The 16,942-nt window shown below is 38.1% G+C and overlaps 2 protein-coding genes across 5 annotated transcripts; one reads left to right on the forward strand and one right to left on the reverse strand.

The window, feature by feature from the left end:
• Positions 1-127: 127 nt before the first annotated feature.
• Positions 128-16,081, reverse strand: mycbpap (mycbp associated protein). 4 transcript variants are annotated; one of them, XM_082536547.1, is made up of 18 exons: positions 16,061-16,081; positions 13,516-13,569; positions 13,261-13,384; positions 13,030-13,136; positions 12,758-12,935; positions 12,491-12,606; positions 12,196-12,346; positions 11,774-11,892; positions 9,395-9,489; positions 7,727-7,826; positions 7,047-7,239; positions 6,737-6,924; positions 6,464-6,610; positions 3,549-3,647; positions 3,252-3,391; positions 2,951-3,113; positions 601-783; positions 128-244 (listed from the first exon to the last, which is right to left on the reverse strand). In XM_082536547.1, exons 2-18 carry the CDS (start codon positions 13,537-13,539, stop codon positions 155-157), a joined length of 2,217 nt encoding a protein of 738 aa, XP_082392673.1. In that variant the 5' UTR covers positions 13,540-13,569; positions 16,061-16,081; the 3' UTR covers positions 128-154. The 4 variants fall into 4 exon arrangements, with proteins under 4 accessions (XP_082392673.1, XP_082392674.1, XP_082392672.1 ...); XM_082536548.1 differs by lacking the exon at positions 16,061-16,081 and adding an exon at positions 14,673-14,799 and having other exon boundaries at positions 3,252-3,301; XM_082536546.1 differs by lacking the exon at positions 16,061-16,081 and adding an exon at positions 14,673-14,799.
• On the forward strand, positions 15,430-16,854 carry rasd2b (RASD family member 2b). The gene is made up of 2 exons (XM_082536567.1): positions 15,430-16,130; positions 16,297-16,854. The coding sequence occupies exons 1-2, from the start codon at positions 15,503-15,505 to the stop codon at positions 16,839-16,841; spliced, it is 1,173 nt and encodes a 390-aa protein (XP_082392693.1). The 5' UTR covers positions 15,430-15,502; the 3' UTR covers positions 16,842-16,854.
• Positions 16,855-16,942: the final 88 nt, after the last annotated feature.

A 16,942-nucleotide genomic window follows, 5' to 3' on the forward strand; every position in this document is an offset into this window, starting at 1 on the left:
ACAATACATACATAAAAATGCTCCAAATCCACTGTGTCAGAGGAATAAAGTTTATTAATTCCACAACAAAATATAGCATACATCCTGTAACAGGTTTTATTATATATGCTTGCAAATATTCTCCAAAATGCTGTGACTCCCCTCTCACTTCTTATTAATAATGCGTGTCTTTCACATCTTCCATATTAAGCTCATCCATCAGGTCACACAGGTTGTCCACTAGATCCTCCATCAGAGCATAAACCTGTCAGATAGGTAGAGACACATATTTGGTATGAGGAAGACCATACAGATTAAAGCAATGGCATAAATTCTAACTACATTTCCTGGGTATGACTCAAGAGTGCTTAAAAATGCAGACTCACACAATTTTTAATCACACAACAGTTTAGTCTTTTCAGCAGACTCTACCTATCGAAATCCCCACTATTCAGAAACACAGGCAGTTTGTAATGCCGTCTAAAACTCCCAAAGTGTTCCAGCCTGGCCTCAGATATATGATGATGTCATCATGGTAATTTTCTCAAACTATGGAAACTCTTGTCAAGTACTGAATTTAAACATCAGTGTGGAGTATTTGAAGTCAATTAAATTACGTGCCTTGCTGTGCAGAAGCCTCGTGTAAACAGGCATCATCTTCACTACATTTGTTTGTTTAGGAGGCGGTTGAAGGATGCTCCCTGACTCATTTTCTTGGTTTTCCAAAGTTCCCTTTATCTTTGTTGTTTTTCCCTGATGCCCTTTTCCTGTTTCCTTTTCTCTTTCCCCCTTCTTTTGTGTGTCCTGTGGAAGATAGAGTTAAAATTAATGAGTGAAAGATATCAGTATTGCTTACAGAGAAATAATATTGTTAGCAAATAATTTAAGAATTTAAAAATTGTTTCTGTAATGTTTCTGGACATAAACTTACGAGGAATTTTCCTATCTAAGCATCATAATATCTCTAGGCAGCTATCAAAATAATTCTTTACACGCAAGGCACAAGGCTTAAAACCAGCACTGCATGGGCATGTTCTTCAAGGAAGCACTGTATTAAAAGCAAATACAATTCTATCGTGAAAATCTCTGGATGGGTTTGGGGACATCAAACTATTGTCAGTGAATACTCTTCATCCTGTTTCTACATCCACAAACATACATGTGGCACACAATTAAAAAATACAATCCACTATATATTGGGATGTTCGTGCAGGCTCCACTTATGCTGAACTGAAAATGCATATTTTATTCAGGAGTCTTTGTCATGGAAAGTGCTGCAAGGCAAAACCAGACAGTAGAAGATTCTGGATGCTAGGACAACATGAAACAAGAAGCAACAATGGGAAAACACTTGACAAACACAGTGACTTATCTATTTTGTTTCTGAATGCTGCAGTAAAAACAGCCACGCCCTACTTTTATGAATTGTACATATATATTAAAAAGTGACATAATAAAAGACAGTACATTTTCATATATATATTTAAGTCAAATTGCTGAATTGCAGAATCTGACATGTTGTCTTTGAAGTACTTTTAACAGAGGATTTAAACGGCTTGAGAGTCACTGTGTTCTGTTTTGCAGACCTGTGGAAATGAGGCCATGCAATGAGTTGAAACGGCTTGTCCAGTTCAGAACGACCACCTATTTCATGTCATGTTGTACACTGGATGCCCTGTGCTTTTTGAGTTAATGTATAGCTGCCACAGATGGCTTGGACTCACACCCTGGGCACACAGTTGGTGAGCAGGTGCACATTTTCACACAGTGTTCTGTTACCATGGTACCCTGCGAGTAATAGGCTGCACCTTACCTATGACTCAACCGTCATACAGAGCAGAAAATCACTCAGCAAAATATGTAGTCACACAGACAAAGCCGTGCTTCTAATCTAATACTTGAAAATCTTTGAAGCAGGAAAATGGAGGGGTGAACCATTAGAGGAGAGCTGTGACAGGTTCAAGTCCAGAACTGACACAGCAGTTCATCATCCTTGAACAACACAGTCAATTCAAGTTTCTCAATCACTCAAGCTCATAATTTGTGAATAAGACTGATTATAATGAGGTAGGATGCATTGTGGATAGATGCAAAAATAACAACAACAACAACAAAAACTATCAAATGCATTAGAATTAGTACTGAATAAAAGTTTTGCTGAATATCTTAACCGATCTGCCAAAGCACGAATGGCCAGTACCATGTTTTGCTTATCCATTATAATAATCTCTCTAGGGAGCAAAACACTAAATAGAGCCATTTCACATTCTGTATTACTAGTTTTTTAGTGGTAAGACAGAATGTGGATGGAGACCAAATGAATGTACCATAAAGATGCTTCCAGCAGGCAACTATAGAAATGGTTAAAATGTTTTCCTTACTTAAAATTAAGCACTGTAAACCAAACACACATACTATGACACATATAAAAAAGTATTTTAGGAAATTACCCTATAGAACAGAAAACTGCAGGTGTCTGTATTACTGACAACAAGCAGTCAGTAGTAACAACAAAACAGGCATCTGTTGAATGACTGATGAATGAATGAAGAGCTGACAGCTCGCCTGAAGTGGTGAAGGTGACTCATGTTTGTATCAGCTCAAGTAATGTGTCATATCTTACAAAATGACACTTTATTCATGATCCCAAACAAAAACCTTTGAATGAAGGTCATTCAGCCACACACACACACACACACACACACACACACACACACACACACACACACACACACACACACGCACTCCTGCACGATACCTCTAACTTTTGCATTCTCCTGCTGAAATACAATTTTTTCTCACCTCTACTTTTTTGTTAGTTGTTGGTATCTTGTCTTTTTAAAATTTGGATCTCGCTCCATTAGTTTCCTCAATAGCAGCTTCACTGACCTTTATATCACTCTTGATATAAAAGTTAGTGAAATCTATGCTTAATGGCACACTAGTATGCAAAACCAAAAGAAATATATACATGTCTGTGGTCCTGCCAAAGTGCTTGTATTTCCCCAGCATCAGTGATTATAAGTTTATCCTCTTTATCAGTCCATGCTTCTTTCTCTGGAAGGCCCAGCAGGTTCTGCAGCCACATGGCCTCAGCAGTCATTCTGTCCAGCAGTTTTCTCCACAGCTGCCGCCTGCAGGTGGCACCACACACCAATATAAGCTGAAGGGTTGTTGCACAGAGGCAGAGTACAGAACATTGGTATGTGTACAACAGAGAAACACATTAAGAAACTAGTCCTACATTACTACTCAGAAGTTAAGGAATTCACCCTAAGGTGCCAGCTGTTAGGGGATGTTTCAATCCAGAAGGTTCAGAAAGCTGCAAATACAGAGAGTTGAGTTGGGCCAGGCCCTCTTCTCTTGTGAGGGAGTCCTGGGATGACTCTTCATCAGGTAGAGACAACACAGCCTTAAATATGTGGTAAGAAAAACAAACACACTAATATGATGTCCTTTATCATCAACACCATATGAAATCTCACCTATATATATTATAAAAAAGACTAAATTTGCTGCTTTTCATTGTAGTGTCAGGTTTCATGTCACTACTAGATAAATGTGTATACCTGTCGGAGAGTATCAACAGAGTAGTCCCAGGTGCTTCCTTGATCCAATTTTTGCCACAGTGCCTTCAGGCCCTCCACTGGCTCATCCCGGTACTGCAACTAAAACCATAGAACGTGTTCACCAGTCTGAAGCAGTTTATGTGTGAAGACATTTAAAAATAAAAAGTCCACTGACTGTTTTGGTATTGACATGATATTAGTTAAAAGTATTATAGAATATATAGTGCAACCTTTCGCATACATTTGTAATCTGTCCTTTCGAACTGGTGTGTTTCCCTCACAAATGAAAATAGCAAAAGTTATTCCAATCCATAAAAACGGAGAGAGATGTCAGTTTACCAATTATAGGCCAATATCACTACTCCCACAGTTCTCAAAAATTTTAGAAAAGTTATTTGTTAATAGACTTGATAAATATATTGAGAAGCATAATCTCCTAAGTGATAACCGATATGGCTTTAGAGTGAAAAGGTCCACTTCGATGGCAGTGATGGAACTTGTTGAAGGGATATCTAATGCTATAGATAATAAGGAATATACTGTTGGCGTTTTTATAGACTTAAAAAAGGCGTTTGATACAATTGATCATTCTATATTAATGAATAAACTAGAGAGATATGGCATAAGAGGGTTAGCATACAAGTGGATGAAAAGTTACCTGGATGAAAGATATCAATATGTCGAATTCAATAATGTAAAATCTAAGCAGTTGAAGGTAACTTGTGGTGTTCCTCAGGGCTCTGTGCTGGGCCCTAAATTATTTATATTATATATAAATGACATATGTAGTGTTTCCAAACTGTTAAAATGTGTATTGTTTGCTGACGATACCACTCTGTACTGCTCAGGTAAAAACCTAGAACAGCTTCTGACTACAGCGGAAAAGGAGTTAAATATATTAGAAAACTGGTTTGATGTAAATAAGTTATCATTAAATATAAAGAAAACAAAATTGATTATTTTTGGCACTAGACAAATGAAAAATGTATCTAAAATAAGGGTTAATGGAATTGAAATTGAAAGAGTGTACGAAAATAAATTTCTTGGAGTGATAATTGATGATAAGCTGAGTTGGAAGTCTCATATAAACCATGTGAAAACAAAAATGTCAAAAACCATTGCTATTCTCTATAAAACAAAGCATGTCCTGAACAAAAAATCATTATACACACTTTATTGTTCTCTGTTGCTTCCATATATGACTTACTGTCTGGAGATATGGGGTAATGCATATAAAACGAACACTCTTCCTATTTTCAAGTTACAAAAAAGAGCTATAAGAATTATAAACCAATCAAACTATATAGAACCAACTAACATTTTGTTTATTAATCTGAATACCCTGAAATTTTATGATTTAGTTGAATATAAAATGGCACAGATAAAGCACAAAATAACTTGCTTTGCCCCAGTACTCAGAAGCTGTTCAAAGTCAGAGAGAGTCAATATGACTTAAGGGGAACAGATTTCTTTAAAAAAACAAGATGAGGACAAATATAAAGCAGAGATGTGTTTCTGTTAGAGGAGTTAACCTGTGGAATAGTTATGACAGTGATTTAAAAAGGTGTAGTTCATTTTCCTTGTTTAAAAATATGTTTAAAAATAGAGTATTAGAAAAATATATAAATCAAGAATGAAAAGAGCAAAAAAAAAAAAAAACCCCAAAAAACTCTTGATTCTTTTGCTTTGATGTAGTTACTTATCTAAGGTGGAAAGTTTTTTTTTGTTTTTTTGTTTTTTTGTTTGTTTTGTTTTTGCTTTGTTTTATTATTTGCTTCGAGCCCTGTGTACAGGAGCTGCATGCAAAAAGATCTTTTGTTAAAAGGGTTGGCGTAATAAGCAAATGCTTCAGCCAATACCTTTTGATTAGCCTTGTCTCATGCTTTCTTGCTTTGTGGTAGATCTTTGTTCTGTCTTCACTGAGATATTTGAATGCTAATCAATAAAATCAAATCAAATCAAATGTGAGGTGTATGCGCCTGTGCACACAAAAGAAATTACTGCCACAAAACCTGAAGGTTATCACCATCAACAGTCACCCTTAAAAATGATGGATGTCATCATTTTTATTTATTCTTATGGCAAAGGAAAGAGATCAATATAAAACATGGCCATGTGAAAGGCCCTAAGAAGAACAATCACCATCTGGTAATAACTGACATGACTTAATGAGAAAAGTCTTCTAATATTTCAAATTAGAATAATCTTTAAAAGTAAACATTTTTATCCAAATGACTGCTTACAACTTACTGTCTGTTATTAAACATAATGTCCCATGTCCATTGATAATTATTTTAGGAGGCCATCATGCTCTATATTTGCTGGAAAGTAGTCTAATCAGCCTCCTAATTAGCCCAGTTAAAGCTTGGTTTCTATTGTAGTGCTCGGGGAAGACAAACCATATTGCATAGTACAGAGGCAACAGTGGCTGGTTCTATATATTAGTGGTTATGATATATTATTAGTTAATGACCTTCCATAAATAATGCAATTACTTGGTGCTGAATGAATAGGGACAAAGACAGAATATAGGATGAGGAGGGGAAGTCATAACAAGCTAATCATACTGTTGCACACACAGTGAATTTTCAAATAGAAGAACACATTAGCGGGTCAGCTCACACTGAATCAGGTGGCGTGACTAAGATTGAGACTGAAATCAATATGAACAAAAACACTCTAAAAGAAAAATGTGTCATGCATTAGTGCTACACCCTGCTGCGCAATGAGCAATGTGTTTCACACTACTTATCAAAAAAAGGAAAGAGTTAAAAATGTCAAAGTCATCTACTCTCTATGGCCTATGCTGAGGTCCTAATATTGATTTGAACTAAAAAAATATATATACCGGTAATTAAAAAAAGTTTAACTGAGATACACTAAAAATATAGCTTCTTTCTGTGCATATGTTCCACCTTTGGGTTTCTGCTCAGAAATAGTTGCTCTGTGGTGATGTAGAACTCTGCGGGTGAGCTTGGTCTTTCTGGACTGTGGACCTGGTAGAGCACCTCATAGACAATCGATCGGCAGATCTTTTCCCGAACTACCTTTTCCAGTTTTGTCTGCTTGTCCACAAACAAAAACAGAAAAAAGAGGAAAGATTATTTGTGTTAAGAGAAATACCAGTGCTATCTCTTTATTTGTGTTTTTATCTCACTCTCGTGGACTCAGCTGAATAGTAAAACTACCTCTATGAAAAGCCTCTCATCTGCAGTTCTGTCTTGGTACAGAGATATTCCCCTTAAGACAACTTGCATGGAGGCTCCTTGCAGCAGCACAGGATGGGTGCTGAGCTGCCAAATTTCTGTTTTGATGACTGGCTTCTCTGACTTAAATAGAAACTCCACTCGCTGGGTCTCACCTGGAAGAATGACACCTACAGGGAACAGAAAGCAACAGGGAAAACAGAAAGCTCGGTTGAGTGATGGGTCAATAGACAAGCGGTGTATGACGTACAAATGTTGGCGGCAGGTGTTCGGATCATGTTTGTGTGGTTACCAGAGGAGGCATTAAAGTAGAAGTGCACTTTCTGTGTTTGCAAACGGAGATTAGGAAAATTGTATGGTTTGGGAAGCTGCTGCCAGCTGTAGAAGATGACGGTGCTGCCCTCATTATGTAGGTCCAGGTGGGATGTGACTATTTCTCCAGTCAGGGCTTCAAAGAATATTGTAGCACTAATTCCTACTTCTCCCTGATAAGTGAGCATTGGAGAAAGAAAAGCAATTAAGTGTTAATTGTCAAAGGTACCAAACAGAATATGTCATTACATTGCGTGTTTTTATATACCTGTGCATGTGTTATTTGTGTGCTGAAGATACAATCAGACCAAAGTCGCCTGCAGCCCATGCATTATCATACAAACTGCATTATTAATTAAACATGGTTTTTAAAAGTCAAAACTCATGTAACAACCTATATAAAAAAGTGGTTATTAAGGGACAATTGTCAACAAAACTGCTGTTTTTCTCATTAAAGTCTAACTGTATAGGGAGGACTACAAGACCCTTAACGCAAGTACTCTACATAAACTGTTTCCATCCTATCAGTATTTGGAAAAGCAAGAAAAGTGGCCTATTCTGGTGAATTTATCAATACAATATACAGACTTTTCAGAAAAAACTGAATAAGCACCTGTTCCTCTCTCTTGCTCTCTCTAAGGTAAGGAATTCATTCTGTACCTGCTTTGAGAGAGAGTTTCCAGTCCAGGTAGCAACCTGACCACAGAATCTCAAGGTAGGCACATCTAAGTGAACATCTTCATGCTGTGCCAGTGGATCACTGTAGGAGACAATCACAAAGCAGAATAACTAAGACTACATTTAATGTAAGTCAGTTATTGCTAAAAAATATTTTGTTTGACGACAACTTAATTCCAGACCAGCATGTATGTGCATATACACTTGATATTCAGTCCCACCATTAGCCATTAAAAGGTGAAGATATTTCCTCCTTACATTGTTTGGCTATACTGTAAAATCTCTGTTTGAATTATTTTTAGACAGAGCAAAAAAGAATTACACTTTAACAAAATGGGAACTGTAGCAGATGTTATAAACACTGTAATTTTGTAAAAGACGCTGGCAGAGATTAAAAAAAGAAAAGAAAAGAAAAGAATGGTTGGATCAGAAGCGAGATGCAAAAAAGGCTCTTCTGTTCACATAATGAAAGGAGGCATGGGGGAGCTATTTAATCCAGCAATAATTACATAATTATAATCAATCATAAAGGCCTCATAAAATTCAGTACACTAAATTATTTAGAGGGCAGTTTTTTTAAATTATACAATTTACTTCTTAATATTTGTGAACTCGTAAATATAAAATAGAGAATATAAAATAGAGATGATACAAAATACAACCTTTGTGAAATACTGTTTTATGTTCAGTTCTGTCTTGCCTTAATAGTCACCTCACTTCACATTATGAAGACTGACTAAAAACTGTGTGGATACATAGTCTGATGTATGAATTAGCTATGCATACTCTCACAACAGATTCTCATTTCATAAACACTTTACTTCATTTTTGTGCATATCTGTGCACGATATGTCACCTGGTCCTAGGTTCTAGTGAGTGGAGAGCTGTGGATCAACAGCCAAGGATCTAAAGAACATGACCTTTTCTTTTTTGTCCAGCTAGCAAACAGGAAATTGCATCACAACCAAAAACTGAAAACAATATACAACATAATTACATATTTCTGACAACTGTTCTGTGTAAATGTAGTGTGGCTGACACCAACTGAGTTGGGTTTCTTAATAACTTCAAATAATGTGATGCACCTTCACCAACACAGCCCTGACCTTCAGTGGGCAGCTTATGAAAGGATATACTCTCAGTGCTTGAGTCGTTCCCCGTGTAAACTATAGGGGTCATTCCCTAAGAAGCCACATTCATACTCTTCTTCTCAATCATGAAATGCTTTGCAGCAAAACAAATCTGACAACATACAGTATTGAAAAGCCAATTACACAATGTGTGTTTGTAATACATGTTATGTAACTTCAATACACTCTGGACAAATGAGTCATGTTACAATACTGTATTATTGCTTTTCTGCAACACTGTGACAATAACAATACCCAGGCTGATATCAACTATCCAAGAACCAACCATGGTTGTAATGAAGGTTCTAATAATGAAGTGGTTCCATTATTTACATCAAGGGTTAACACTTCATTTAACAGTGACTCAATTACATTTTAGACACAATGAACTCTTAGCACTCTGCAAATAGGGATAGCATTTTGCCTAATTTTGATATTAACAGTAGAAAAATCTGGCCTTTTTCTAAGTATGGAAAACATTTAATTAATCATCAAGCAGCAAAAAGCAGTTATTTCTTACAGGTTCTGCTTGCTCTCCATCTCTTCTTCTTTGTTCTCTATTGAAGGACTGTAGGATGGTTTGCCAGAGCCAATCACTACCAGTTCACTGATGTCCTGTAATAGACAGATAGACAACAGAGTGGTTTGGAAGGTAGGGGTTAATTATGTACGATAACTAACGTTCTGGTTCTTGTTACTGACACCCTAAGTTCGTTTCACTCCAACAGATATGGCCAATTATGTCATGTCAGGCAGAGAGGTGACAGTCAGGTGGTGACAAACCCTTCAGCTTTAGAATATCAGGTTTTGTGGAGCACAATGTATGTTGTCATTGACCATACTAGAGGATATATAATTATTTTGCTATTGGTCTTTCTGACCCACACAGAAAGGGCAGAGGACAAACAAAAATTTCATCCTGGTTAATTTTTTTCCATAGGCTTGGCATTTCTTTCACTCTCTTACCCACATCTCGATTTTTTTCATGCTATCAGAACAAGCCGTTTCTGTTTGCCACAAGGTACTCCAGACCCTAAATCACCTGAGCATCACATTAGCCACCAGCCTGACAGAACACAGTGCAACCATTTTCTCTAATTGTATCGTTACACAATTGGTGTGCGTGCGAAAGATGGGGGAGGACAATAAAACATAGGGGGAATGTACCTGCTGAGACCATCAATAAATAAATAAATAATTAAAAAGATGTCATTTGAATAAACCTTCCAATATTGAGCACCTGCTACTTTAAGCTAATAAGATTAAATGGGAACTGGCTGTGAAGAGAAGCACATTTTTATTTAGGTGTTTACCCCAGAACCTCCAGCCTGCACTGATGAAGTAATTATAATGCAGAGAGAGAGGTAAGGCATGTTCAGTCCCTTTTCTTGGGTTCTGTTAGTTCACAGGTCTCAATAGTTCTACCCTATGACAGGACATGCTTCAGATTTCATAATTGTACCATTTCTGTGTTTGCATATATGTGAACAACTGTTAGGGTTTATGGAAGGGCCACCCAGCTTAATTAATCTTATTACACGAGTGCACTGAATATATACTTCAATAAAATGTTTCACTGTATATTTGCAATATGAGAACAGTTTTTGCGTGTAGGTGTGCTTATGCCCTCGAAGCTGCAGGCTTATGTGGATTTGAGTGGATGTATGAGTACATGTGCTTGTCAGCCTCGTCCACATACTGCAGTTTGTTCCTTGTTCAGAAAACCAAGGACAGTGTGCCCAATGCTGGATGATCACAAGCTGTTTGTGAAGATAGAGACTGATTATGATGAGCTAGCAGCACCTGCTTGAGACAGAGTGTCCTGAGGGAGTGAGCAGCTTTTCTGAGGATAGAGTTGTTCAATAATGAAACTTTCTTACAAAAAAAACCAAAAAACTAAATGCAATGATAAACTGTACTATGCATATCAAATTAGTTTCCTACACAGCGCATAGTGATATTACTGTCCAAGTCCAACTTTTCAGCTTTTTCTTGCACAGTGTTTACTGTGACTTGGATTGTGGTTTAGATTTGAGATATAATCAGAGGTTTTCAGGAGTGGGTTCTACAACATCAGTATTGGTGCACAATATTATACTGGAAAATATGTTGGAGGCAAATAAGGGTGCTGCACAAGATCCTATATACTACATATACTATACACTATACTACTATCATGAAGAACTGTTTGATTTGATAAAGAAAGCTATAAGATGATGACAGAGTGATTTGTCATAAAACATTTTAATGTGGAAATGTGGTATATCTAATTAAGACTACTGGAATTTTGAGGAAATATTTATAGAGAAAAGAGTTCAACAACCAGTTGGGTTGTGTTTGTAGAGTAACTAGTCCTAAATCCACCTAAAGTGAATGAGATAGTTGCTGCCTTCAGGAGAACTAGGAAAGTGACTTCTCTCCACACTATATAAATGGTGAGGGGGTAGAAAGTTTCAGTGACATCAAATACCTGGGTCACAACATCACTAAGGATTTGGCAGGGACCATTAACACCTCCCTTCTAGCAAAGAAAGCTAAGCATAGGCTTTTCTTATCAAGAAAGCTTAAAGCTTAAAAAACTGAACTCCCATCTCATATATTAGTGAATTTCTACAGGTACACAACAGAGAGCACTCTGCACTACCGTGTCGCAGTGTGGTACAGCAGCTGCACTGCAGAGACAGCACTGCTGCACTGTTAGCAACATTATCAAAGACTCAGTGCACCCTGGACACAGATCGTCCTCCTCCCATCAGGTAAAAGATACAGGATCATCAGAACATACACTAAATGAGAGAGAAATAGCTTTTTCCCCATAGTTGGGGAAGTCCTCTTCCACCCCATCCTATGGAGTGTTTTGTCTTATTGGTTAAAAGATTTAATCGATATTTTTCATTACTGGCTTGTTTATGTCCATGTCCTGTAAAACCTCCTTAATTAGCTGGCGCTGATGCTGCAAGTACGTGCTCTGGCTCCAAGTTCGTGAAGCTGGCCGTAGAGTCTCAGCACAAATGATTCCTGGAACAAAAAAATGAATTTCAGTTTTACAGACTGAATTTGCTCATGTGTAGGAGTTTCCTGCTCTCCCAACTGAACGATCATTCTGCATTTATATGCTTGTTTTGTTTGTTTGTATGCAACCACTTAACATACATTTTATGACGTGAGGGCTTTCTTTCTCTTATCCCAATCGTAATTATTACAAGAAAACTGTCGTTTCATAAATCTTTTTTTGACTTGGGAAAATGCAATGAGAAAAACTGCATCAAAACAGGGGCTAAGGGGTAAAAATTGGAATATAGCATAGGTGTCTGTGATCACCTGATTCCTGGCATATCCTCCGTGGTTGTCCCATCTGTGTGATAGTTTTTTGTCTGCCCCACTCGGTCTGAGTCAGAGTGGCTGTAATACCGCTCATTTCGTCTCCATAACGCTGTGGGAGACTCCAAAACTCACTGCCCACACGATAACCCTAGAGAAGTTAAAGAACAGCTTTAGAGATTTTAGTCACTGGAGAACTACCAAAAAAAAACAACAAAAAAAACCCAAACAAACCCAACAGTCTGATGGATGACTAAAGACAGAGTAGACCGGCAAAAGCAAATATGTGTCATACATATCCTGAGTGGATGAGTGGCATGACTCGGTTTAGAAATTCCCTCTGCTCCTGAGTTTCTCTATAATGGTTGGCTTGATTCATCAGAAGTTTTTCGACTGGCCTATGGAGCAAATCTTGACACCATTGAAAGAGAGACAAGACATTAACGCAGACTTAGGAAATTTGCATTTGCTTCTAATGAGAGATTTGTGGGTAAAGGCTCTAATAATGATGCACAGTTTATCTCTTTTCGGTGCAGGCTGTTGTAGTCTCTAATCAGCTCACCAGATAAGAAGTCCTGCTGTTGTCTTCGATGTCTCACATGTTTGTCCCAATTCTGTAAGGCATTACCCTGGATGTTTCTTTGGCTTGAAAGAGTTTCTGTTTCTACAGCATCCGAGGGACTCCTTTCTTTGGCCTCACATAGAGGATCTCCTAGGGAATTTGGTATTCGCTTCACCAGCTGGTTGGCAATGGGAAAGGTTAGTAACACAGTGAAGTCAAAGAATTACAGTTGTATTTGTTCATCTACAGAAACTGGAACATTTAAAAAATACCTCTGCCTCCCCTTTAGCCTCTAGATAACTTCTGTAATCCTCTAAGCTACCCAGGATGGTGTGTGGAAGAATCATCCCGTGCTCATCAAACCGAACCCCCATTGATCCTGAGTGGAAAGGACAGGGACAAAAAAAAGAAAAGTTGCATATCACAAACAGGATATATTTAACTTAATCTAATATCCAACATAATAATCCATTTGTCCATGAGAGCAAAAGAAAACAACTGACCTCTGAAGTCGAGAAGCTGGCAGTCAGAATCCAAATTCTCTTGCTTCCTAGCTCTCATTTCATCATCTGCTGATGTTTTACTTACACGTGCCATAAGCTCTTGTTTCTGATGGCTCTTTGGTATCTTCAGCATACAAAGCAGTAGTCATAATATACCAAGTTAAACATTTAAGTGGCATCAAGGAGAATTTAGATTAAAACAAAAGTTTTGCTAATGAACTGTTAATACTGTCTATATTGATGAAGTAAATTTACTTTATTGAGCTTCTGTGGATACATGGTAAGAGTCCCGTTGCAGCTTCTTGGTCCCTGAGAAGAGGAAATTAGAAACGAGGTGTTATGACACTGTGTTTTCTGGCTAATTTAACAGGCAAATTAAAATGTGCCATGTTTTGTTGTGATTCCACAACTGAAGGCTTTAAAATGTAAAAACAGATTGTACTTCACCGTACATAAAGTCCAATGCTCACATGTACACATGCTGATACAAAGAGTGCCTTGGAACACTGACATGGTTATGCAATACTGCTAATTTGTCCTTATCCAACAGTTCCTTGTTATAGTTTCCATGGCCACAACAATAATTAGTTTCTGGCTTTTCTAAGCGTTTTCTTCCTTTTTTTCAATTCTTCTGATCACAGGTTCAATACAGTTTTCAAACTGGTTTTGATGAGAACCAAAAGATGGCCTTGTCCTTTGAGGAAAGAATCTGCTGCAGTGCTTTTACACATGTTTGGAAGCCAAAAGTTACTGATGCTGACACATATTCTGACTGAGATTTTGTGTTTTTATCTCTCTAATTTAAAGCTTTACATGTCTTTATATTGCTCCTTTGTATTAGTCTAGATCCGATTAAAATCAAGTACACAAATATAAGACATAATAAAGAAATACTATGGTTTATGTTTATCCTGGCTGAAATCTCACTGGTAAATCACAACCTTACCAACAAAAGGGGAAAAAACAGGTCGAAAAAAGTTAACAGACCGAAGTTGAGAATTATTTATGTGTATTTAATTGTAATCCTAGTTTAGTTTGGATCTGCTCTCTATGTGTCGAAGCTAGGTTTTTTTGATTTTACAGAACTGCACAGGAATGCAGGGGAGACGTGTGCGAGAACAACAGTAAACTATTTCATTGACTTTGTTTATCTGTATTATTTTTACAAAAGTAAAACGTCTACGTATTTCCTCCGCCACAGTACAGAAAGGTACATGTAGCTACATACATATGATAAACTATCCACAATCACCAGTGAAACCACTGACAGGTGGAGAAGTCAAACAGCGACACAAATTTAGCTTGACATAATAGAAAAGAGGAAGAAGCAGACAGAGGTGAATGACTGATACAGAGGGGTTGTAGGTCACCCGAATAACTTCAAGTTCTTAACTCTTTCTTCGGTAACTTACCGCAGCTCATTTCCCCTTTTATACAGTAGCGCTAGAGAGGCAATGTAGCATTAGCAAAGCTAAAGCTCCAGTTTGCTGTACAGTAACCATGGCAACAGACGCCCTAACTTACGTTGCGCAACGAGTCGCTACACAGACACGAGAAAGCAAACTATTAGAGTTATATTTAATATTAGTGGAGGGAATAAAAGTTTTTTTCCCTTTATCTTACTATATTATTTACTGATCTATTCAGATTTAAAAAAAAAAATGTTTAACCTACGTATTGATTTTAATTTCCTCTACACCTTTTATTGTATTCCCATTCCTTATTTTTATTTAACTATATTTTGTGTTTTAATTAATTAAAATATTAATTGATTTAATTGAAAATGTAATTAATTAAAATCAAATCACTGCACTGCTCTATTAGCAGCAAACAACACAAATTAGCTGCTAATTAACTCTGTCATAATGTTGCTGCACTTTCTTTTCTTTTCTTTTCTTTTCTTTTCTTTTCTTTTCTTTTCTTTTCTTTTCTTTCTCTTTGGTAGTCTCCCATATCATGTAGAAAAGACTAATGCATTAAGTAGGTCGAGTTTTCTCTGCTTGGTTGCACATCCTATTTCATCTTCTTCTTTCTAAACAAGGTGTTCTCTTGGAGAACACAACGAGCGTTCCTGTCAATCAGCATGACGTCATCAAACCACGTGGCTGTGATATCTATATAAAGACAAGTGACATCAGCCGCCCAACCAAACACACGCTTGAGCAGCTCCATAAAACGGCAGATCGTTGATTCTATCTAGCTGCAACAGCGCGGAGTCAGCGTCCGGAACCATCCTAAAAAGATGGAAATGGGTAGCATCTCTACCGGCACATCACCCACCCCCGTCACAGTTTCCCACCAGATCAAACGCTCTACAAGAGAAAACCCTCCGTTTCGTGGTAATATGGAAGGGCAGTGCGCTGGTTCATCAAAAGTTTTACTGGCTTACAAAAACGCATCGCAGCACTTGAATTCGTCTGGAATCAAAGCGGGCTTGGGCATACTTAAAGTCGCTACCTCCCAATGGAAACAGGAAAAAAAGACGCTTTCAGGAGCAGCAGTAAGGCAAATGTCCGCTGCCAACAACAGCCACCCTTGCAAGAGATCCCCACTTGATCAGCTGGCAGCTCTGGTTCTCCATGGTCAAACCCGGCATCGCCAGATTAGTCAGGGGCACCCACAAGATCCTCTTTACTTCACCAAGCCACAGAACTCTAAGCGCATCGTAGTTCTTGGTGCTCCACGGGTCGGAAAGACCTCAATCCTAAGAAGATACATGATAGACGGGTTTGTGGAGGAGTACAAGCCCACTTCCGAGGATTTCCTAAGGAAACTGTTTCGTATCCGTGGGGAGACCTACCAAATTGACATCCTGGATGCATCCCGGGAACGGGACTTCCCAGCCAAGCGGCGGCTGTCTATCCTCACTGGTATGTATTTTCTCGGTTATAATCTCTGTTCTGCTAAAAATAAACAATTAAAAAAATGCCTGTATGTGTTTGTTGAATAAGAATAAAGATTTTGGATGTGAAACTGTATGCGCAATGTGTAAAACTCTGTCTTAAAAAAAACTTGTGTTTTGTTTTTCTTCTATAGGGGACATTTTTCTTCTAGTATTCAGTTTAGATGATCGGAGCTCTTTCGAAGAGGTGTGCGCACTGCGAAAGGAAATTCTGGCTGCTAAATCCAAGCTCATCAGATCCACTGTGCCAGATCATTGCGCACAGCCACAGGTTCCTCTGGTGGTCTGCGCCAACAAGGTGGATCTCCAGGAATCCGAGAGAGAAATAACTAAGGCAGAGGTTCTCCAAGCCCTCGGGGATGACTGCGCCTATTTTGAAACGTCCGCTAAGGAGAGCACTAATCTCGAACAAGTATTCGAGACTTTGGCAAAGCGAGGTGGGCTTCCGACCGAAACTGGCCCGTCGCAACACCGCAAAGTCTCTCTCCGCTCATATCAGGCAATGCGGAGCGGCCGTGTAGCGGGGAGGGGGAAGCAGGTCTCTGATAGAGATGTTCCCTGCGGCACACTGTACCCACTGGCCCGGCGACCGAGTTTTACCACTGACCTTCGTCAGGTTATTGGACCACATACGACAAGGAAGCCCGGCAAAGGACTGGAGAAATGTTATATTCAGTGAGAGACACACAAACTATGAGAAGAAACACAGAGCGAATAACACAGTTCATAAAGCACCGATATTTATTTAAAAATAATAATAATGCCTTATTGTGCGTTTAC

This window comes from Aulonocara stuartgranti (genome assembly GCF_965226115.1).
Source record: "Aulonocara stuartgranti genome assembly, chromosome: 6".
Lineage (NCBI taxonomy): Eukaryota > Metazoa > Chordata > Actinopteri > Cichliformes > Cichlidae > Aulonocara > Aulonocara stuartgranti.

Coding starts and splice junctions, on each gene's coding strand:
- mycbpap (XM_082536547.1), bottom strand. CDS start 13,539: ATGTATCCACAGAAGCTCAATAAA. Junction 13,137..13,260: donor CCAGCTTCTCGACTTCAGAG/GTCAGTTGTTTT, acceptor CTTTCCACTCAG/GATCAATGGGGGTTCGGTTT. Junction 11,893..12,195: donor GAGGATATGCCAGGAATCAG/GTGATCACAGAC, acceptor TTTTTGTTCCAG/GAATCATTTGTGCTGAGACT.
- rasd2b (XM_082536567.1), top strand. CDS start 15,503: ATGGAAATGGGTAGCATCTCTACCGGCACATCACCCACCCCCGTCACA. Junction 16,131..16,296: donor GCGGCTGTCTATCCTCACTG/GTATGTATTTTC, acceptor TTTCTTCTATAG/GGGACATTTTTCTTCTAGTA.